This window comes from Neoarius graeffei, chromosome 23, assembly GCF_027579695.1.
Source record: "Neoarius graeffei isolate fNeoGra1 chromosome 23, fNeoGra1.pri, whole genome shotgun sequence".
Taxonomy (NCBI): Eukaryota; Metazoa; Chordata; class Actinopteri; order Siluriformes; family Ariidae; genus Neoarius; species Neoarius graeffei.
In genome coordinates this window covers 47,985,448-48,010,541 of record NC_083591.1, presented here as the reverse complement: position 1 = coordinate 48,010,541, position 25,094 = coordinate 47,985,448, and the positions used below count along the sequence as shown (strand labels likewise).

The following is a 25,094-nucleotide window of genomic DNA, read 5'->3' as shown; positions in this document are numbered from 1 at the left end:
TGATCCAATATTTCATATCTGTGAGTGGCAAAAGTATGTGAACCTCTAGGATTAGCAGTTAATTTGAAGGTGAAATTAGAGTCAGGTGTTTTCAATCAATGGGATGACAATCAGGTGTGAGTGGGCACCCTGTTTTATTTAAAGAACAGGGATCTATCAAAGTCTGATCTTCACAACACATGTTTGTGGAAGTGTATCATGGCACGAACAAAGGAGATTTCTGAGGACCTCAGAAAAAGCGTTGTTGATGCTCATCAGGCTGGAAAAGGTTACAAAACCATCTCTAAAGAGTTTGGACCCCACCAATCCACAGTCAGACAGATTGTGTACAAATGGAGGAAATTCAAGTCCATTGTTACCCTCCCCAGGAGTGGGCGACCAACAAAGATCACTTCAAGAACAAGGCGTGTAATAGTCAGCGAGGTCACAAAGGACCCCAGGGTAACTTCTAAGCAACTGAAGGCCTCTCTCACTGTTAGGGTTTTGCTGGGATTCGAACCTGGTTCGTTGGTGTGATAATCCAGCAAACCCCCACTAGGCCACCAGGGGGATGACTCAAATGCAGAGGCGTGAGGCGGAAGTAGAAAAAGAATCAAAAGGTTTATTTAAACTATATACACTATATACAGGGCAAAACAAAAGACAAAAAAAAACCAAGGAGTATAATCCAAAAGAAAAGCAAAGTGCAAAAATTCAAAAGCTAAGAAGATCAAAAAACACAGTACAAAGGAAACTGGAGATAAAAATAACAGCACAAAGACTCCGTGACAAGAGGACTGAACTCAGGGGTATAAATAGACAAACTAATTAAGGACACAGGTGAAGATAATTAGGCAATTAACACAAACACAAAACACAGGAACAGTGGCGGCCTCTAGAGGCCAAAATAAACACGACATGAAAAGGAAATAACAGCGGCCTCTAGAGGCCAAAACAGTCCTAGTCCTAACAGGACCCCCCCCTCTAGGAGCGTCTCCTGACGTTCCCAGGGCGATCCGGATGGGCCGAATGGAAGTCCCGACATAGTTCTTTATCAAGGACATCCCGAGCAGGAACCCAGCAGCGCTCCTCAGGACCATAGCCCTCCCAGTCCACCAGATATTGCAACCCGCCGCGGACCCGGCGGGAGTCAAGCAGGCGATTCACAGTGAACACAGTCTGCCCCTGGAAGATGCGGGGGGGTGGGGGGTTCCTAGGGGCAGGGGCATACGTAGACGTCAGTACGGGCCGTAACAGGGAAACATGGAAAGTGGGGTTGATCCTCAGAGTCCGGGGCAACTGGAGCCGGTAGGAGACAGGGTTCACCCTGCGCACCACCTTGAAGGGGCCAATGTAGCGAGGAGCAAGCTTGCGGTTCTCCACCCGCAGTGGAAGGTCCTTAGTGGACAGCCAAACACGCTGCCCAGGGCGGAAAGCGTGTGCAGGTCTTCTATGGCGGTTGGCCTGAGTCTGGTTGGTTCTGGAGGTCTGTATGAGGGTCTTCCTGACCTTGCTCCAGGTCTTGCGACACCGTCTCACATATTGGTTGACCGAGGGCACCCCCGCGTCCTCCTCCTGGTCCGGGAACAGAGGTGGCTGGAACCCGAATTGGCACTGGAATGGCGACAGCTTGGTGGCCGATGACTGCAGGGTGTTGTGGGCGTACTCCGCCCATGGCAGCCAGGTGCTCCACGATGTAGGGTTATCCATAGCCAGGCCTCGCAGGGTGGTTTCCAGGTCCTGGTTGAGCCTCTCCGTCTGACCATTGGACTGTGGGTGAAACCCAGAGGAGAGGCTGGCAGTGGCTCCGATGACCTTGCAGAACCCGTGCCACACTCGGGAGGAGAACTGGGGCCCTCGGTCTGAGACGATGTCCTGTGGAAGACCAAAGACTCGGAAGACATGATTAAACAAAAGTTTCGCAGTTTCAAGAGCAGAGGGGAGTTTGCACAGTGGTATGAAGCGGCAGGCCTTGGAGAATCTGTCAACTAAGACCAAAATGACCGTGTTACCTTGTGACTCAGGGAGACCCGTGATAAAGTCGACTGCCACGTGGGACCAGGGACGCCGGGGAATGGTCAGAGGATGCAGGAGACCCTGGGGACGCTGTCGTGGGTTCTTGGTTCTGGTGCAAACCTCACAGGACAGGACAAATGACCTTACTTCCTTCTCCATGTTAGGCCACCAGAAGCGTCTTTTCAGGAAGTCCAGGGTCCTCCGAGCTCCCGGGTGGGCGGTGAGAGGGGAAGAGTGACCCCACTGGAGAACCTTGGCCCGGGCTTGATGTGGGACGTACAAGAGGCCTGGTGGCCCCGTCCCAGGACCGGGGTCCTGGCGTTGGGCTCGTCGGACAGCCTCCTCAATACCCCAGCGGACAGGGGCCACAATCCGGGACACAGGGATAATAGGCCCGACTTCATTCTCCCTGTTAGTGGCAGAGAACAGTCTGGACAGTGCGTCAGGTTTGGTGTTCTTGGAGCCGGGGCGGTATGAGAGGGTGAAGTCAAACCGACTGAAAAACAGGGCCCACCTAGCCTGTCGAGGGTTCAGTCTCTTGGCTTGCTGGAGGTACTCCAGGTTCTTGTGGTCAGTCCAAACCAGGAATGGATGTTGTGCTCCCTCCAGCCAGTGCCTCCACTCCTCAAGGGCCAGTTTGACCGCTAGCAGTTCTCGATCCCCCACATCGTACCGGGACTCAGCAGGACTCAGGCGGTGGGAGAAGTAAGCGCAGGGGTGCAGCTTTCCTTCCGAACGTTGAGAGAGCACCGCGCCGACACCACTGTCCGAGGCGTCCACCTCCACGATGAATGGTTGGGAGGTGTCCGGGAGAACCAGAATGGGTGCCGTGCAGAAGCGGTCCTTGAGGTCTTTGAACGCCTTTTCTGCCTGAGGAGACCAGCCATAAGATCCACCTGTCCCTTTGGTGAGGTCAGACATGGGTGCTGCCACAGAACTGAAGTTCCTGATGAACTTGCGGTAGAAGTTAGCGAATCCTAAGAACCGCTGAACCTCCTTAACGGACTTGGGAGTAGGCCAATCCCGGACGGCCAGGGTCTTGGCAGGGTCCATTTGGAGTTGGCCTGTCCGTACAATAAATCCCAGAAAGGAGACCTCGGGAACATGAAATTCGCATTTCTGGGCCTTGGCGAACAGATTGTTCTGTAGCAGCCTCTGGAGAACCTGGCGGACATGGTGGCGGTGCTCCTGCACGGTCTTGGAAAAGATAAGGATGTCGTCGAGGTAGACAAAAACGTATAGGTTAATCATGTCCCTTAAGACGTCGTTGATTAGGGCCTGAAAAACAGCTGGTGCGTTGGTGAGTCCGAAGGGCATCACCTGGTATTCGTAGTGCCCAGACGGGGTGTTAAAGGCAGTCTTCCACTCGTCTCCCTGTCGGATACGGATGAGGTGGTATGCGTTCCGTAGGTCCAACTTGGTGAAGACGGTGGCGCCTTGGAGCAGGTCGAAAGCTGTGGACATCAGCGGAAGGGGATATCGGTTGCGCACAGTGATCTTATTCAGGCCCCTGTAATCAATACATGGTCGGAGCCCCCCATCCTTCTTGCCGACAAAGAAGAAGCCGGCTCCAGCAGGTGAAGTGGAGGGTCGAATAAACCCAGAGACCAGGGCATCTTTGAGGTATTCCTCCATGGCCTTGCGTTCTGGCTGAGAGAGGGAAAACAGTCTGCCACGAGGAGGGGTAGTCCCAGGGAGCAAGTCGATGGCACAGTCGTAGGCCCGGTGCGGAGGAAGAACGGCGGCCCTGCTCTTGCTGAATACCTCCTTGAGATCCCAGTACTCTGTGGGAACTTGAGATAACTCGGTGAGATCAGGGGGCTCGGCAGGAGACACAGGAGAGCTAGAGAGCAGACAAGAGGCATGGCATGCAGGGCCCCATTCCACAACCTGGCTTGTTACCCAGTCTATGCGAGGGTTGTGGCGAGTAAGCCAAGGAAGGCCTAGAATAACTGGGAACTCAGGTGAAGGAATCAGGTGCAGGGATATTTCTTCCTTGTGACCTTGAGACTGGAGGAAAACTGGAGAAGTAACTTGGGTGACTCTTCCATCACCTAACGCTTGGCCATCGAGGGCAGACACAGACAGTGGGACTTCAAGAGGTGCAGTCGGAATATTGATGCTTTGGGCGAAGTGAATATCCATAAAGTTCCCAGCCGCCCCTGAGTCTATCAAAGCTTGACAAGAGTGGACAGACTCACCCCAGGAGATGGAGACCGGGATGTAGATTCCTTGGCCAGGGAGTCCGGGAGAGAGGGTAGGCCCCGTCACAACCCTCCCTCGGCTGGACGGGGCGGTCCTTTTCCCAAGAGTTCGGGACATGATGCTCGGAAGTGACCAGGCTTGCCACAGTAGATGCAGCACTTGTCCCTCCTTCTGCGCTCCCTCTCAGATGCGGAGAGGCGAGTACGACCCACTTGCATGGGTTCTGGACAGTCACTGAAGGAGGTAGACGGTCTCCAGGTAGAGGTAGGGAGGCTGGGGGGGCTCAAGGCTTGGTGGCGTTCTCTCATCCTGTTGTCCAGACGAATAGCATGTGAGATGAGGGTTTCGAGGTCACTTGGGCATCCAATAGAGGCCAGACCGTCCTTGATGGGGTCAGACAGACCATGGTGGAAGGCTGACACCAGGGCAGTCTCGTTCCATCCACTTACTGCTGCGAGTGTTCGGAACGAGATGGCGTAATCTGCGACGCTTCCTCCTTGCCGGATGGACATGAGCTTTCGGGCTGCGTCGGTACTGATGTCTGCCTGATCGAAGACCCGAAGCATCTCTTCAGAAAACAGCTGGAAATCAAAGCACTCAGGTCCCTGTCTTTGCCAGATAGCAGTAGCCCAGGCTCGCGCCTTACCAGCTAATAAGGTGATCACAAAGGCAATCTTGCGGCGATCCGTAGTGTAGGTGGTAGGCTGAAGCTCAAAGGTGAGTTGACACTGGGTAAGGAACTCTCGGCACTCACTGTGCTTGCCGTCATACCTCTGTGGTGCAGGAAGGCTGGGTTCGCGAGGTGAAGAAGGCAGCATTGCAGGAGGCACTGGAGCAGGAGTGGGAGCTGGATCAGGAGCAGGAACTGGATCAGGAGCAGGAGATGCAGGCAGAGATGTCAGCTGTGCCAGGGTTTTCCCAATTTGCTGAAGCAGTTCCTCGTGGCGAGCGAGGGCCTCACGTTGGCTGGTGAGCGTACGTCCATGAGCGTCCATGGTCGCTCCGAAGCGTGTCAAAGCTGCCATAATTCCCTGAAGGTTGGCCGGGTAGACAGTTGAAGCAGCCTCTGCTGAGTCGGTCATGACGGAGTCTTTTCTGTTAGGGTTTTGCTGGGATTCGAACCTGGTTCGTTGGTGTGATAATCCAGCAAACCCCCACTAGGCCACCAGGGGGATGACTCAAATGCAGAGGCGTGAGGCGGAAGTAGAAAAAGAATCAAAAGGTTTATTTAAACTATATACACTATATACAGGGCAAAACAAAAGACAAAAAAAAACCAAGGAGTATAATCCAAAAGAAAAGCAAAGTGCAAAAATTCAAAAGCTAAGAAGATCAAAAAACACAGTACAAAGGAAACTGGAGATAAACATAACAGCACAAAGACTCCGTGACAAGAGGACTGAACTCAGGGGTATAAATAGACAAACTAATTAAGGACACAGGTGAAGATAATTAGGCAATTAACACAAACACAAAACACAGGAACAGTGGCGGCCTCTAGAGGCCAAAATAAACACGACATGAAAAGGAAATAACAGCGGCCTCTAGAGGCCAAAACAGTCCTAGTCCTAACACTCACATTGGCTAATGTTAATGTTCATGAGTCCACCATCAGGAGAACACTGAACAACAGTGGTGTGCATGGCAGGGTTGCAAGGAGAAAGCCACTGCTCTCCAAAAAGAACATTGCTGCTCGTCTGCAGTTTGCTAAAGATCACGTGGACAAGCCAGAAGGCTATTGGAAAAATGTTTTGTGGATGGATGAGACCAAAATAGAACTTTCTGGTTTAAATGAGAAGTGTTATGTTTGGAGAAAGGAAAACACTGCATTCCAGCATCAGAACCTTATCCCATCTGTGAAACATGGTGGTGGTAGTATCATGGCTTGGGCCTGTTTTGCTGCATCTGGGCCAGGACGGCTTGCCATCATTGATGGAACAATGAATTCTGAATTAGACCAGCAAATTCTAAAGGAAAATGTCAGGACATCTGCCCATGAACTGAATCTCAAGAGAAGGTGGGTCATGCAGCAAGACAACGACCCTAAGCACACAAGTCATTCTACCAAAGAATGGTTAAAGAAGAATAAAGTTAATGTTTTGGAATGGCCAAGTCAAAGTCCTGACCTTAATCCAATCAAAGTGTCGTGGAAGGACCTGAAGCGAGCAATTCATGTGAGGAAACCCACCATCATCCCAGAGTTGAAGCTGTTCTGTATGGAGGAATGGGCTAAACCTCCTCCAAGCCGGTCTGCAGGACTGATCAACAGTTACCGCAAACGTTTAGTTGCAGTTATTGCTGCACAAGGGGGTCACACCAGATACTGAAAGCAAAGATTCACATACTTTTGCCACTCACAGAAATGTAATATTGGATCATTTTCCTCAATAAATAAATGACCAAGTATAATATTTTTGTCTCATTTGTTTAACTGGGTTGTCTTTATTTACTTTTAGGACTTGCGTGAAAATCTGTTGTTGTTTTAGGTCATATTTATGCAGAAATATAGAAAATTCTAAAGCGTTCACAAACTTTCGAGCACCACTGTACACCACTACCACGTTACCTTAGTGCCACTTCGAGCATGTTCCTAACTTTATCTTACACAATGGCTATCAGTGTCATGCAAGAACATGGCACTGCTGGCAAGAACAAAACCAAACAACTATCTCTTTTGAACAGTACTGCACTAGTTAGAGGTTTTTTTTGGCTCAAAAGGTGGCATAGCTTTTTATTTCTTTCACCTTATAATAACAGTGTAATGCACACTGACAGGGTCAGAGATTTTATAGACAAGCGGTTCTAAAAAAAATCCAAGAAAGAACAACGAGGGCTTTTAAGCTTTTTGCTTCCTTTCGGGTTTTGTGACTTGTACAAGGAGATACAAAGAGATTTGTATGACGAGTTTGTATTTTGTTTTTACTTTAAATTTTTTTAACCACCATCTCGTATGCTTTTAAATGCACGATCGACACCCTGATACAATGAGATTTGTTTATTTTGGGGTTTTTGTTTTGTTTTGATTTTTTAACTTCAAAAAAACATTTCAGGCTGGAACCTTTCTAGTAGGAAGAGTTTTTGTGTTCTGGTTTCACAAGCTGTAATTATTTTGTACTGTTTTACTGCTCTTCACTTTAATAAAGCAATGTCAGGACATTCTGTTCTTAGGTCATCAGTTAAAATGCTGGTTTGTTTTTACAGAGAACAGTGCTGGGAGTTTTGTTTAGGAAGAAGGGACTTTTTATGTTGTTGGCTTTGCTTTTTCACCAGATAGATCATTCACTTCAATTCTCTTCTACAACCCCGTTTCCAAAAAAGCTGGGACACTCTGTAAAATGGAAATAAAAACAGAATGCAATGATTTGCAAATCATGGAAAACCTATATTTCATTGAAAATAGTACAGAGACAGCATATCAAATGTTGAAACTGAGAAATTTTATTGGTTTTTTTCTTTAATATATGCTCATTTTGAATTTACTGCCAGCAACGTGTTTCAAAAAAGTTGGAACAAGGGCAACAAAAGACTGAAAAAGTTGTGTAATGTGTTTTTAAAAAAAAAATACTGATTTGGTTAAATGGTAACAGGTCAGTAACATGATTAGGTAGATAAAGAGCATCCCAGAGAGGCGGAGTCTCTCAGAAGTAAAGATGGGGAGGGGTTCGCCGCTTTGTGAAAGACTGCGTGGGCAAACAGTGCAACAATTTAAGAATAACGTTCCTCAATGCAAAATTGCAAAGAATTTGGGCTCACATCATCTACGGTACATAATATCATGAAAAGATTCTGGAGAAATCTCTGTACGCAAGAGACAAGGCCAGAAACCAACACTGGATGCCTGTGATCTTCAGGCCCTCAGGAGACACTGCATTAAAAGCAGACATGTGTCTGTAGCGGAAATCACTGTATGGGCTCAGGAACACTTCAGAAAACCATCGTCTGTGGAAACAGTTCATTACTGCATCCACAAATGCAAATGGAAACCAGATATAAACAATATCCAGAAACACCGGCACCTTCTCTGGGCCTGAGCTCTTTTACGAAAGACTGAGGCGAAGTGCAAAATTGTCCCGAGGTCTGACGAATCAAAAGTAGAAATTCTTTTTAGAAATCATGGACACCACGTCCTCCAGGCTAAAGAGGAGAGGGACCATCTGGCTTGTTATCAGTACACCGTTCAAAAGCCAGCATCTGTGATGTTATGAGGGGGCATTAGTACACATGGCATTGGTAGCTTGTACATCTGGGAAGGCATCATTAATGCTGAATGATATATACATGTTTCAGAGCAATATGCAGACAAAATCTTTTTCGGAGAAAGACAAACCACATTTTGCATGTATTACAACTTCATGGCTCTGTAGTAAGAGTCCAGGTGCTAAACTGGCCTGCCTGCACTCCAGACCTGTCTCCTACTGAAAATGTTTGCCACATTATGAAGCACAACATGTGAGAAAAGGAGACCCTGAACTGTTGAGCAAATTAAATTGTATATCAGGCAAAAATGGGACAACATTTCTCTTTCAAAACTACAGCAACTGGTCTCCGCCGTTCCCAAACATTTACAGAGTGTTGTTAAAACAGAGGTGATGCAACCCAGTGGTAAACATGCCCCTGTCCCAACTTTTTTGAAATGTATTACTGGCATCAATTCAAAATGAGCATATATTTTTCAAAAAACATTAAAAATTTCTCAGTTTCAACATCTGACATGTTGTCTTTGTACTATTTTCAATGAAATATCGGGTTGCCATGATTTGTTGTACTTGTATAGTGCTTTGAACAATAAACATTGCCACAGAACACCTTTTGCAGAAATCTGGGTGTAGATTCAGGTCACTAATGAGCAAACCAAAAGTGACAGCAGCAAGAAAAATCTCCTTCAGACGACTTGAGGGAGAAACCTTGACAGACTCGAAGGAGAATGAATCCCTTTTCTGGGTCACACTTGATGGCGAGATTATAAGCTATACGGGGGAGAAGAGAAAAGTTCAAGTGTGTTTACAGGACTTTCAGTATGAGCCGATTGTAAATAAGGCTCCTGAGATGGGCAAAAGACAGTCTTTGACTGCAGCCGCAGTTCTTGTGTATAAATAACAGAATTCAGGTGAGATTATCCACTGAAGCTACGGTGAGACTTGTCTTCCACATCATCTGTATTATATTTCGTGAACACTCCAGATATCTTGAATTCTTTTGTACAATTGTTTAGTGTATTGACATAGATGTTTGATTATTATTAGGGTTGGGTGTTGTTTAAATTTTATCGATTCAAAAATGGTTAAGAAAAGAGAGAGGTCAAATTTTTAGATAACAAAAATATTTGTTTTTGGTTTTTTTAAGCATTAATTGAACATTCACACTGTTATGATGTTAGCCAGCCATGCATGCTAGCTCATATCACAACGATGTTGTGTTGATGCATGGCACAATAAATGTAGACAGCTACAGTGGTGCTCGAAAGTTTGTGAACCCTTTAGAAGTGTCTATATTTCTGCATAAATAGGACGTAAAACATCATCAGGTTTTCACACAAGTCCTAAAAGTAGATAAAGAGAACCCAGTTAAACAAATGAGACAAAAATATTATACTTGATCATTTATTTATTGAGGAAAATGATCCAATATTACGTATCTGTGAGTGGCAAAAGTATGTGAACCTTTGCTTTCAGTATCTGGTGTGACCCCCTTGTGCAGCAATAACTGCAACTAAATGTTTGTGGCAACTGTTGATCAGTCCTGCACACCGGCTTGGAGGAATTTTAGCCCATTCCTCCGTACAGAACAGCTTCAACTCTGGGATGTTGGTGGGTTTCCTCACATGAACTGCTCGCTTCAGGTCCTTCCACAACATTTCCATTGGATTAAGGTCAGGACTTTGACTTGGCCATTCCAAAACATTAACTTTATTCTTCTTTAACCATTCTTTGGTAGAACGACTTGTGTGCTTAGGGTTGTCTTGCTGCATGACCCACCTTCTCTTGAGATTCAGTTCATGGACAGATGTCCTGACATTTTCCTTTAGAATTCGCTGGTATAATTCAGAATTCATTGTTCCGTCAATGATGGCAAGCCGTCCGGGCCCAGATGCAGCAAAACAGGCCCAAACCATGATACTACCACCACCATGTTTCACAGATGGGATAAGGTTCTTATGCTGGAATGCAGTGTTTTCCTTTCTCCAAACATAACGCTTCTCATTTAAACCAAAAAGTTCTATTTTGGTCTCATCTGTCCACAATACATTTTTCCAATAGCCTTCTGGCTTGTCCATGTGATCTTTAGCAAACTGCAGACAAGCAGCAATGTTCTTTTTGGAGAGCAGTGGCTTTCTCCTTGCAACCCTGCCATGCACACCATTGTTGTTCAGTGTTCTACTGATGGTGGACCCATGAACATTAACATTAGCCAATGTGAGAGAGGCCTTCAGTTGCTTAGAAGTTACCCTGGGGTCCTCTGTGACCATTGCTGACTATTACACGCCTTGCTCTTGGAGTGATCTTTGTTGATCGACCACTCCTGGGGAGGGTAACAATGGTCTTGAATTTCCTCCATTTGTACACAATCTGTCTGACTGTGGATTGGTGGAGTCCAAACTCTTTAGAGATGGTTTTGTAACCTTTTCCAGCCTGATGAGCATCAACAACGCTTTTTCTGAGGTCCTCAGAAATCTCCTTTGTTCGTGCCATGATACACTTCCACAAACATGTGTTGTGAAGATCAGACTTTGATAGATCCCTGTTCTTTAAATAAAACAGGGTGCCCACTCACACCTGATTGTCATCCCATTGATTGAAAACACCTGACTCTAATTTCACCTTCAAATTAACTGCTAATCCTAGAGGTTCACATACTTTTGCCACTCACAGATATGTAATATTGGATCATTTTCCTCAATAAATAAATGACCAAGTATAATATTTTTGTCTCATTTGTTTAACTGGGTTCTCTTTATCTACTTTTAGGACTTGTGTAAAAATCTGATGATGTTTTAGGTCCTATTTATGCAGAAATATAGAACATTCTAAAGGGTTCACAAACTTTCAAGCACCACTGTAAGATGTTCACAACCACAGTGGATTACAAACCAGAGGGTTTCAGTGCAGTTGTGTCACTTGCATGGAGAAACAGTGGTTGCTTACGTTATCATTTACATGAGGAAATCTGCATTTTTTTGGAGGAAAAAAGTCAACTGTGAGGTAACCTTCCATCATCCACTGAAACTGTGACTATCAGCCTGATCTCATACAATAATAAACCACTAGACTCCCACTCACAAGTGTGAACTGAAACACAGCTTTAAAAAATTACCACATTTTTGGGCACCGTTAGCACACTGCCCTTGTTAAAAATCAAGTCAGTTAGCCAATAAGCAGTACCTTTAACGGGAACAGGGCTCGACATTAATGGTAGTCCAACTGTCCGGGACAACCAAATGTTTGGTCCAGATGAGTCAAATCGGCGTCTGACTGTCCGACGGGACGAGTTGAATATTTCTTGAAAAATCACCATTTTTATGGTTGTTATATATAAGGGTCCGTCTCAGAAACTGGTCTCTCATTTGGGACATTATGGTCAAAAAAATAAATTTTCTAATTTTACTTTTTTTTTTTGCATTTACCGAACACTCAATGTTTCTTTTGTCATGTTTAATAAGAATAAAGATAGCATCTTGCTTTATCTGGCCTCCACTGTGGAAACTTTTTTTTTATTACAATTCAAATGCTTTTGTAAAATTTATTTCCATATGAGTGATTCCACACTTATGGGTACTGAAATGGGGACATGAACTTATTTTTAAAAATTCACCTAAAACCATTTCTTTTTTTACCATCAGGTCACAAAACATGTAATCTTTAATGAATGGTATGTTAAAAGATAACTTTAATTTTCTGAGATGTAATAAAAACATATTTATATGCCAAAGTCAAGCCTATGAGTTCCAAAATGATGTCTGTTACATTACTTCTGTTATGATTGTCCATCTCGCGTCTGTTACAAATTAATTACAATCTAGCTATATACCATGTTAATCTTATTGAAAGAATGTGTATGTTTATTCTACTACACATGTTCATTAATTATATTTGCTAAAACATCACCTTCCTATGTTTCAAAAAGTAATTCTACATTGTTAAAATTGAGAATATACATGTCCACAACACTTCTGTTACGTTCTGACTTTGGCATATAAATGTGTTTTTATTACATCTCAGAAAATTAAAGTTATCTTTTAACATTTCATTCATTAAAGATTACATATTTTGTGACCTGATGGTAAAAAAAGAAATGGTTTTAGGTGAATTTTTTAAAATAAGTTCATGTCCCCATTTCAGTACCCATAAGCGTGGAATCACTCATATAAAATAACTCCATCATGAAGAATTAAAGCCCCTCCATCACAGATGAGTGAAAATATTGAATAATTTTCCTCTTTTTGATTGCTTGGGTTAAAAATGGCAAGTTATGATGACTGAATTGATTATTCACTTAAATATGAATAATATGATACATTTTGGGTATTTGATATGGCGAAATAGGACACAATGGAAAAATCAAGAACACACCGGAAAGATGAGAATAACGGCGGTGGTAAAAGAACAGCGACTGTACCGGCTGAAGGTCGCGCGGGTCTCTGCTGCAGCGTGCGAGAAATGGAACATCACTACCGCACCGGACGGAGCGCGAGGCGGGGGCGGGGCAAAATGACTGGCCATTTTGAATTCTATCAAAAGTTCGATCTAAATTGACCATGGTTGCAAAATATTGGCCAAAAATACGCAAACACTACAAAATATGAAAGTAAGATGAAAAAGAAACATTCTATTGCCTTATACTGCAAGACTAAAACAAAATAAAACTATCAAAACTCACCTTTTCAGTGATAACGTCTGAACAGATCACCCGCGTAACAGAAAGACCGCAAATGGAAGCACGATCAACTTCTAACTGCTGGAGTGGAAAATTCCATTCGACACATGCAGATTGTTAATGCGTGTCCTTCCCCGCACACAAATAACACGCTACGGTAAAAAATACACCACAGCTCATTTTATAGCTCAGAAATTCATACAAGACCAGCTACCATCGTAACATATTCTGTAAGAAACATATTCTATACCTAACTTTCAGCTTTCGTTTTAAAAAACAAAATCGCGGATTTATAACTAAATGTTTATATGGTGTAGTGATTTTAAGTTACTACTTTTGGTGAGGTCGTGACCTTGACCCTGAGGCTTTCCGTTTAGATCAAAACACACAATCGTATTGGTTTTGGGTCTGCGGAAAATGGAGTTACGACGGTGATCAAATATTTTGCATGATGTTTTATTACGGTTATGATTATTCTGTGAGTGCACCAATCCTTAGGTGTATAAAGTTACAACTTAAAATACAATTAGTGATAACTGTAGACTTTTCAGTGGACTACAACCTTTTTAAGGGAACGCGATGTAGTCGACCATTTATCATGTCCCAGATCAAGCCGCCATTTTTCCACAAATTTGCAGAATTTTTGCCAAATTCTGAATATTCACATCAAAGATTTAGTTTTATCTGTATTATTTCTTTCATCATTTTATTTAAAATTAAAACCAACATCACCATTCAAAACCGTATAGTTTATTGACTGTGAGTATATTTATTGGGGGACCCCCACAGTACCCAGTTTCTGAGACAGACCTATAAATAATAGTAATAAGTAGTTTACATAAATAGTATAAGTAGTCTACATATTTCATTGTCACATTTTCTACATATAGGCCGATCTAATTTGGTTTACAGACGAGAGAAAATTACTCAGTATTACAAATAACTGACCCAGACAATATAGTAATGATACCTTATGTTTTTATATCTTTCAGGGACCACATCTTTTCCAGATTGCTGAAAATCACCCTGTTTATAATAAATATTCAAGATAACTTTATTACATCAATAAAGTTCCAACAAAACTAGTTCAATCCCCCCAGTGATCTGGTCGTGTTATTGCTTACGAAATTCCGGGAAAGCCAAGTACAGCAAGTGCGTGTGTAAAAACAACCACGGCGTAATATCTAATTATAGATTCTTAGACTTGGAATTCGTCAAAATGGCGATCAAACACCTCAATAAAATAAACATCTGTGGCGAATCTTCATTCCATTCAGCCGTTCATTGTATTTTTCTTTTGTATGGGACACATTTACCGTAAATTTTTTTTTCGCGGTCCGGTTTCCATCAAATCCTGCGCTCTGATTGGCTGGCGAGCGGGTCCGTATCCTACAATACGGACCCCAGTTATGGACCTCTGGCGACTCGTTCGTTCACATTAACAACAAACATAGTAGAATGTTTTGTCAACATTTATCTTTTTTTATAAGATTTATTTATAAGATTATCAAAAATCTGATAAATGTTTGCCAGCATTTCTCAGGAGAATAGCATTAATTTTACAGCATGGATGGCGATAACGACAGTGTTCACAGCGAAAGCGAGTTTTACTACCCTGAGGAAGAAGAAATAAAAGAAAACATTTCAGGAGAAAGCTAAAAACCTCTAACTGTTGCTAACGACGAGCAAAAACATGGCTGAATCCTGAGTGACTCAATTTTGTATAAATATTGGACTACATAGGCGGCAAAATGTAGGGTTTTTTTTCTGCCATGGAAGTGCACTTGTATACCGAGGAGGAAGCCATTTGCATTACAGCCGTGAATGAGGATTCAAAATGGCGGCTTGGCTCGGTTTTCCCTTTCGGGCGCTCTCGTTTTCTGTTAGAATTTGGTAAAGAAAAAATTTATATATTATTTACCAGCTTAAGGTCGGTCCGGATCTCTCTGTATATATTTCGCGTGAATTTTACGACAGTGCCGAACTCACGTACGGTTTGTTTTCATTCACACCATGATTGTCACCCTTGTCAAGTCCAACTCGTTTTTTTTTTTTTTTGGTTTGTTTGTTTCATTTCGTCAAAAGAAAGTGAAAGAGACGACAATCCCAACTCTTAAAACTGTAGATCAGGTAACAGATTATAAGAATACATGCACCATAATGGGGCTTTGGATAGTTTAAGGGGTTTTTTTTAGGAAAAAATTCTAAAATCATTAAAGCATAATGATTATCAGAACTATACCTGCTTTGTGATAAACATCGTGAACCACTTTCCTTTCACTGAACTAGTAAATACACAGTAATAACAAGGTTACGGTTAGGACAGGTAAAAAAAAAATCTTACTGCTTGTCTGACTGGACGAGTGGATTAAAAAGTTAACATCGAGTCCTGTGGTGAATGTCTAACATCAACAAAGTGTTCCAAAAAGTACAGCCCTGGTATGACACAGAGCTCGAATGGGAAATTAACTCAAAAGCAGAAATAACACAAAAACCAACAACAACAACAACAAAAAATCCCTAACAAATAATCAAGAAACCTGGTAACTTCCACTAACCACAGAGGCCCTTGGCCACGCAGGATGATCCTTTACACGTCTATACTCAATCCATCAACCTGATATCCCGTGCATTTCATCCCCTGTCCTATAACCAGTAATACAGGTAAGAGTTTCACAATTACACCACAGGGCATAGATAAATATCTGTGTGACTGTGTGTGCGTGTGTGTGTGAGAGAGAGCAAGAGAGAGAGAGAGAGAGAGAGAGAGAGATCGGGGTGGGGTGGTCTCATTTCAGGAAATGACGTTCTTGTTGAAGTGTGATCAAGATTACTGGAAATCAGATCCTAATTTTACTAGGAAGCAGCCACTGCATTAAAAGATACCGTGAAACCATCCGGTGAAATACCAGCTCCTAAAGAAACTTTGGAAATAAAAAGCCGTTTTGATGAAGACACTAGTTTAGGATTGGTTTTAAAAATACAAAACCTGTGCAGAATTTTACCTGCATTCCTGTTAATTATAATAAAACATTAACTACACCCTTTTTTTTTTTTTTTTTACAACTTCATTTCATATATTAGTGCACTTTGAGTGGTTTTAAATCATCCAGGTAGGGCTTACAAAAAGGATGACGCCTCTCATCACTCCGGAAATCACTTAGTGCCTTATTACACTTAAAAAAAAGCCATTAATTAAAAAGAAAATCATGATTTAAAAAAAAATAATAAGTTCACGGCACTGATGTTTGAAGGCTCCTGTTCATATTGCTTTGCAAAACAATGTGTGGGACACTGCTACAGAATTACAACAGCTCTTACTCCATGACTCATAGCTGATATCGTCTGCTGACACGCTTAGCTAGACATTTCACTGGTACAAGACCGTTACAAAGAAGGGGTTTAATCATCACTACTTTCCTCTGTAATGTTTCTGAACACTGCCGGAAACAAATAATCAGTCCTAGTAATTCTGATAGCGTAAAAAGCTCTTTCAATGGAAAAACGGCTTACTTTGCTAAGCAACCACAGATAATCGTTGCCAAGGAAAGCCTTTAATTACAAACAGGTGATTAACAGGAAATGAAACGAAAGTTTGTCTGGACATGGTAGACAGACAGACAGACAGACAGACAAAATTACCCTTACAGGATTGCCAAAATAATAAAAGCACTGACTTCCTTAATCGTAAAACACAGTGTAGTATATAGTTTATAATCCACCATGTTCACACATTAACATATATAGGATTGATTTAAATGATGAACACGTTGTGGTTAGAATGTTTTGCTCAGTTCTTTCCCTTTCCTGAGATTATTTCAAGACTAGTAAAGTACTGCGTGACAAATCCAAGGTGTAGAAAGACATATTACTACGCATAATACTCGAAACAAGAACACGTCATCTCAAAAAGAAAATGAAAGCTGAAGATGTGCCAGTTGCAATTACGAGTTACTCACCCTCAAGCGATCGCACTAGAGCAGTGTTCGTAAAAACAGTCCGTCTAAAGCATCCGGATTGGGTTTAAAGGGGTACAAAATAGAATATATACGGTTGCTGATGTGACAAAGTAACGTATTCTTAAGTATTCTATCAAATTTACGTACTAGAAAACAACGAAATAGCTTGGTAATTGTAAATATAATATTTTATACGCTAAACCGCACAAGAGTCGCCATTTTTAAAAGACCGTGACGTCAGCGCTACCCGCTGCACTAGCGGAACTCTCTGAAATAGAGGAGATAAGCGTGTAATCATGGCATCGGGCGCATCAAGTGAAAGCGACAGCTCTGTCGAATCATACGAAGAGATCCGGCAAGACACACTGCAAGCAGGCTATGGCTTAGAAGGGTACCAGTTTGAACCTAGGAGAGGTACTCTCGACTCCGGTGATGAAATAAGAGAAGAAAGCTCGGATGACGGCGAGGATGAGACTGATGCTGACCATGGGCAGAGCGTCTGCGTGCAGGTGACACGGCGTGGTGCTCGTGCGGAAAATGTAACGTGGAGTTGCTCACGAGTCCAGCAGAATTTATTTGCTGCAATGAGATAGGCGCCACCCGTGGACTTGCGAAATCGTCGCAAGAGGAAGAAACGGGTATTTCACACGTGCTATTCCCAACCTCAATGAGCCAACACAACTGGGCACATACATACGTCATGAGTGTTACGCAGAGAAAATGAACGTGCATTCTGATTGGATAAAATTAATATCATGGCGGGCTGTTCAAACTGCGGAAATGGTTTGCTCGAGCTACTTTCAAAACACTGTAACTTTCCAACCTTAGAACAAAAAACTTTTGTAAGTCTTGAATAAGGTTCGTCAATGTGTGTTTTATTGTTATATTTACTCTATATATTGCCCTCTGTTCCCCTTTAAAGGAACAGTCCACCGTACTTCCATAATGAAATATGCTCTTATCTGAATTGAGACGAGCTGACGAGTAGGTTTATATGACCAGTGATATGAAACAAGTTCAGTTACACAAATTGAAACGGAGCGATTTTCTATGCTATGGAAAGTCCGCACTATAATGACAGGCGTACTAACACCTTCTGCGCGCTTCGGCAGCACATTGATACGGAGCTCAGATATCAATGCGCTGTCGAAGCGCGCAGAAGGTGTTAGTTTTTGTGTAATTTGTGTAACTGAACTTGTTTCATATCACTGGTCATATAAACCTACGTAAACAGGAAAAACGCGGAAGAGTTTGGTCGCATCTAACTACAGCCCCAAAAAATACCATTGGCCATACTGAGCCTAGCTACATTGCTAACAGGAATGACAGCGCGTCTGACTGCGTCTGACTGACTGGGAGGTCGCGCAAAGCTCGGAGAGGTACAGAGCAGCTCGTCTCAATTCAGATAAGAGCATATTTCATTATGGAAGTACGGTGGACTGTTCCTTTAAGGTGGTAGCTTGTGTAATAGGACTAAACGAGGCCACTCTTGAGCCGTTTAGACATTAAAGTAAAAGCAGTTGCTCTTGAGAGATCAAACTGAAAACACCTTCTTTTAAATGGTCGGTGTAAAAGCGGCTGCTCTCGAGCAACCCCGCTAAAAGCGGCCGCTTTCGAACGATCAAACAAAAGGCAGCGAGTGACTGAGAGCAGACTGGAACTTACTGCTGGAAAGTCTCCATTCCTGCCTGATGTGAGGTCAGAGAAATCCACTTCAGAGAATGAGCCGAACTCGTCCACGGATGAGGGGTTGACCTGGAACTGCCTGAAAGAGCAGCACATTTGACACGTTAAATCGGAACAAAGAAAGACTATCCTCTGAGCTTTTGTACGTTTCGCTACTTGACATGACTCGGTTTAACCTAATTCTTGTCTCCAAACGTTATCATGAAAAGACATCACGCCTTATAATAATCCAAACGGAACAGGTGACGACTGGCTTAAACGGAACGGGCCTCACAAACGAGATGAACATTCCATCAAAGAAAGTCAGACGATTGCTTTGCTGCGGCGACAAGGGTTTTACAGAGTCACGCCTGTGAACGGCACAAGGAAGAAACCGTATAGCTGAGTAAACAATGATGTATTTAATTCTTGAACCCGTGCAAAAAGGAGATAAATCCCAGAAAGGTCTCGGGGGGGGGGGAGCAGCTATCTACTGCGCTTCTGAACAAAAGATCCCTATCAGACAGAGGTGTGCAATTATATGCATGTCTGAGCACGCTCAGTAGCCAAGACTGAACTCCACAAACTGCACTGTAATACCACAAGAACTCTGATAAACATACTTGAAACTTAAATTATAGGAAATAAGAATTCCTGAAGCAACTAGAGGGGAGAAAAAAAAAGTGTGTTGAAGGCATCTTGTTAATAATCAAACTTTTATTCTTGTATCATCTTGATTTTCTGTTTCTGGCCTGCCTGGAATAAACATATCATCTTACATCTGTTTCGGGATCTGAGACAGAGAGAGAAACGGAGACAGACAGAGAGAGAGAGAGAGAGAGAGAGCTAAAGAGAAACTGTTCAGTCACTCACCTAGATTGTTGCATAGGATAGCTGTACTGGTTGTACTGAGTCTGCTGGGAATACGTCCATGGGTTAGGGGAAAACAGCTGACTCTGGAGGCGAAAAGGAAACAAACATCACATTTTTCACAGGACACAGTAAGGGGATTGAGAAAAACAACGACGATAACACCTCATGCGGAGCAAAACTTGGAAAGCCGGATCATTTCAGAAAACTGCAAACTTACCCTGACTGAATAATGTGTCTGGGGGGGGGGGGATTACCGAGTTCCAGTTCAATGGACATTTAAAAAGTTTACATGTAGTGTATAATAACCACACACACACACACACATTGCACCAAATGAGGGAAGTGGCTCTTAAGGTTACCATGACGAGCACAGTAGTGCTGCAAGTGTTTATACTGGAGTAACATGTTGATGACCCATTCAGGGAAACTGCAGTGCTTTCTGTAGCAGTTCAAAATCAGCTGAGATATAAAGTTTAACATGGAAAGACAGAGAGGAACCGAGAAAAGGAAGGCAGGCATAGCAGACTCGTCAGCCGCATTTCTTTTGTTCCAGCACACAATGATCATCCATACGCTGGAGCTCATCACGGAGCTGGCATGATGGGATTTCATACTGCATCTCTCATGAGGAACTTCAGGTAGCTGCCTTGTTCATGAGCACGCTATACCAACAGCCAGAGATCAGGAACCACTGCTGTCCCTAAAGGCCAATTTATGCTGACAACCCAGTCCTCGCAGACGGCGTCGCAGATAGCGTCTGCGTAGCCCCCCCACCTTCGCAGACGCTCTGCGCGCACCTCCCAAAAATTGTGACTACCGCAGAAGCCTTGCAGACAAGAGGGCTCTGATTGGTCCACTCTACATCCGCTGTACACGCACTTCCGCTTCCCTACTTTCCCGGTTTGGTTTGTTTTCACGACCGCCATTTTTAAAAACACGAGCGAAGATGGAGCAGCACGAAGAGCGGTTGATCGAGGAAGTGAGGAAGTACGTACATCTATACGACTCCAGTTCTAGTCATTATAAATAACCGGAGGATAAACACTCCACTAACCACACCCACCAACTACTCCTAGTGATTTCGCGACTTCGTGCCCCCTTGCGTTGTGGCGGTGAATAACATCGCGCACGCCTATTACTCCCCGCTCAACGATAAATTACAACTGTCTGCGAAAAGCTATCTGCGAAAGCCTTGTCGCAAGAGCATGCAGAGGCCTTAATCCTCTAACTCCTTCAGGTTCCGTGCTGTGCAATAAGTAGGCACCAGACATGTGGTTATACAGAAAGTAAAACATCACTGAGGCGGTGTGATCCTGCACCGATTTATTCCTCTTATTCCACAGCAACATGCCAACAATTACAATAGCATTTCTTGAAAAAACAATACTTTTAACCATTTGTAGTTGCATTAAATGATGCTACATAACATCTACAAAGTCACTTCCAATTATCAATCATGTTACAGGAGCTATTTAACAGTTATTCTACGAAATCAAGTCATACATGAGCTATAAGCCGTGTACGACGAGACCGAGTGGAAGAACCGTTTCATTCTATCCACATTCACCGGATTTGGAGAAACAGAGCATTTTTCATTCTCATCTCATTATCTGTAGCTGCTTTATCCTGTTCTACAGGGTTGCAGGCAAGCTGGAGCCTATCCCAGCTGACTACGGGCGAAAGGCGGGGTACACCCTGGACAAGTCGCCAGGTCATCACAGGGCTGACACATAGACACAGACAACCATTCACACTCACATTCACACCTACGGTCAATTTAGAGTCACCAGTTAACCTAACCTGCATGTCTTTGGACTGTGGGGGAAACCGGAGCACCCGGAGGAAACCCACGCGGACACGGGGAGAACATGCAAACTCTGCACAGAAAGGCCCTCGCCGGCCCCGGGGCTCGAACCCGGACCTTCTTGCTGTGAGGCGACAGCGCTAACCACTACACCACCGTGCAGAGCATTTTTATTTTTTGCAAATTCGATAAATAAAAACTTTACACAAAATCATTTCTGCTTAGGTGGACTTCTTAAAAACCTATCGATGGCTGCACGAATTGACTTTAGCGTTGCTGTTTTGGGGTTTTTTTGTAGAAAGTGCTGTCTTGCCGAGGTATAGAAGAGCTTTAGACATGTATTTAATTCTTCCTTGGACATTTCAGTGATGTAATTTTCCAAACTTCTTTGAGCTTTTGAACCAGTCTAAAAAAAAAATTTCAACAAATTTTAATGCTTAAAGATGAAGAATGCAAACAAGCTGGCAAAATGACAGGAACAATATGTGAAAAATGCGATAATAATAATCTCATTCTCATTATCTCTAGCTGCTTTATCCTGTTCTACAGGGTCGCAGGCAAGCTGGAGCCTATCCCAGCTGACTACGGGCGAAAGGCGGGGTACACCCTGGACAAGTCGCCAGGTCATCACAGGGCTGACACATAGACACAGACAACCATTCACACTCACATTCACACCTACGCTCAATTTAGAGTCACCAGTTAACCTAACCTGCATGTCTTTGGACTGTGGGGGAAACCGGAGCACCCGGAGGAAACCCACGCGGACACGGGGAGAACATGCAAACTCCGCACAGAAAGGCCCTCGCCGGCCACGGGGCTCGAACCCGGACCTTCTTGCTGTGAGGCGACAGCGCTAACCACTACACCACCGTGTCGATAATAATAATTATTGAAAAAAAAATTCTTGCCATCAATTTCTTTTATTCTATATTTTGTTGCTTTTTTATTTTTTGGGGTTTTGTTTTCGAGTAGTTTTTATTTCATCCTCGGTTGGTTCAGCAACACGCGCCGCCATTTTGTTTTGCTCTACTGACGGTATATGAGCTGATATCCTAGTAGTAGAGTAGCCAATCAATCAGAGCGCACGATTGCTCATATAGAGTGAATGTCGATAGAATAAAGAGTTATCCATTTTAAGGAGTTTCCCATGGTGTAAATATTCACAGCTCCGAGTTATAGTTTTACTCTGCCTTTTGAAAAGTGCTGACACTGGAGAATCCTTCCAAAAATATGAAATAAACTTCTCCTTATGGAAGACTTCTCCATATCAACGACTAATGCATGCGTTGTTTAAATCTGTTAACGTGGAGCATCAGATATACAAGTCCCTGAACGTGTTTTTACTAGAGAAACGGTAACACATTAGAAGGAATGCATTAATATAAAACTCTGCGGTCAGCTCTACATAGTGACAGAGCTGCTGTTATACCTTCTGACCAAATCAGAATCAAGAACTGAACAGAATTGCAATTACGCTCCTACTGCAAAGTTCCATCACAGCTCATTAACGCACAGGATTTGTGATTAGCATTCCTCTCTTGGGATGTTAACAATGCTGGTATGATTCAGGCTGAAAAGGAACATTCCTGCATTGTTCAAACATAAAACACGTATCGGAGATCACCACAGATCAAGAACTTTGACAGAAAACCTAACTAACAAAACCCATTCAGAGTGATGGAAGTACAGAAGTTGGCCCAGTTGTTGGGTCATTTGGCAATTTCCTTTCTTTTCTTGGTACACAGTTATTCACAACTTGCACAAAGTGCAATGCTACAAACGCAGTGGAAAATTCTTTTTTTTTTCGCAGGAAGGATCTCGACCAGGCTGCTAGCACGTTCTCATTTGATACAAACCTACAGCACTGGGAACAAATATCCAAATGATAAACGGCTCACCTTCCTGAAACCGAAATAAAGTCAAAAAAAAAAAAAAGATTGTGTTTACTGTGATCTCGTACTACCATATACTGAGGATCTTTGTCCTGAAAAGCTTTTAATAAACTATCACACCGTTTTGCACTTGACACCGAAAGCAAAATGGTACAAAATGAGATGTCTGGTGAGGATGCAAATAAACAGGGAATACGGTTCGCTGGTACCTCAAGGGCATTGGGGAGTGGAGGACTGGGCACACTGTATTTAGGGCTCTCCGATTGAGGGCCCTCCGGGTGCAGGAAGTCCTCCGTGTCCATGACGACAGATGTTGCGAGAATGGGCATCAGGCTCTATGCAGCGCCACAGGGACCGAGCTGGACAAAGTGCCCAATGGAGCAATGCATTTCATCATATTGCAGCCATGTCTAAGGAGGAGAGAGAGAGAGAGAAAAAGAGGAAAAAAAAACAGACAGTCAGATCACAAGTGGAAATATTTCACAAGACAATTTTCAGGTTATAAAATAAAACCGGATTACTGTGAGGCAAAACGGTCATAGCAAGTTGTGTGAAAGCAAACGAAAACTGGATTTTTTTCTTTAATCTGTATTTAATTTTTTTTTTAAAGACTTCTGGGTTTCTTAAGCCTTGTGACAGAGTTTGATGTGCCGCAGAACCCACAAGATGCTGTCAACAAGTTATAACTCATTCATTACTAATTAACTGACAGGGTTTAAATGGCTCAGTGAATGGAGGGAGGGAGAGGAAAGGTGAAAGCTTTAATGGAAAGAAAGAAATATTTATATATTCGCCGTTCATACGTACAAGTTTGCTCGGCTTAACTGCAAAGTCAAGGCATGTCAAACTAAACAGCCATGAGGTTAGACGAGGAATTTATTTCACGAAAACCACAATTCGTTTGCCTTTTCGCTAACTACTGCTAGTCAGCGCCAAAAGCTAACCAAAAAGCTAACTTATCCTGTCCAATCCTTAACGAAATGTTACCTCAGCTAACTTTAAGAGCTATAACTCCTCATTTAACACGACTTTTTTTTTATATTTTAAAAAAAAATTCCTAAATGACAGCGTACAAACCTGCTTTCTTTCACGGGTTATTCCAGTTATCTTGCTTTATTCCGAATTTATTACCGAGGCCAAACCGCTATTGTTTGACCAGCTAGCTGGCTGCTACTAGCAAACTCGTTAGCCTACTTGCTAACTGCTAACTGCTACCTAGCGATCGGCGCTCGAGCGTGGATTCGTAACATTTTTTTCCTCTCACGGATGTAAAAGTTCACTTACCGGATCCGAATAAAACTCATTTCCCCGCGATTTCCCCTCAACCTGGCGACCAACAGTCCCTCAAAACTGTTCTGGACCGTGTCAAATTCCAAATTTAATCCATATTTCTTTCGGCACGGTTGTTTATCTGACTTCCTGGTCAGCCATCTTAATCTTAGGAAGAGAGGGGGGAATCTTCCGCTGCCCTCGATGACGTCACGCCCTTCATGGTCTGCAGCTCAGTGGAGCAAGTTCAGCTGTCTGCAACAAACAAACAATATAATAAGTGGTACAAGAGTCCTTCCATAGCCAACTGCCAGAGGACATTAAAAATGCTCCTGCTGTTGGCAGCTTCAAATCTAGACTAAAGACCAAGCTGTTCTCAGATCTCATCTCATCTCATCTCATTATCTGTAGCCGCTTTATCCTTCTACAGGGTCGCAGGCAAGCTGGAGCCTATCCCAGCTGACTACGGGCGAAAGGCGGGGTACACCCTGGACAAGTCGCCAGGTCATCACAGGGCTGACACATAGACACAGACAACCATTCACACTCACATTCACA

General features: G+C 43.3%; 1 protein-coding gene across 2 annotated transcripts in view; it reads right to left on the bottom strand.

Annotated features, from left to right (window-relative positions):
- The window catches only part of sbno2a (strawberry notch homolog 2a), a 128,981-nt gene extending 104,285 nt beyond the window's left edge, over positions 1-24,696 (bottom strand). For both annotated transcript variants that reach the window (XM_060906298.1, XM_060906299.1), the window contains exons 1-4: positions 24,552-24,696; positions 23,477-23,677; positions 19,569-19,651; positions 18,696-18,795 (exon numbers count right to left, since the gene is read on the bottom strand). In XM_060906298.1, the coding sequence (XP_060762281.1) occupies positions 18,696-18,795; positions 19,569-19,651; positions 23,477-23,596 (303 nt within the window). In that variant the 5' untranslated portion in view covers positions 23,597-23,677; positions 24,552-24,696. The remainder of the gene's footprint in view (positions 1-18,695; positions 18,796-19,568; positions 19,652-23,476; positions 23,678-24,551) is intronic.
- Positions 24,697-25,094: the final 398 nt, after the last annotated feature.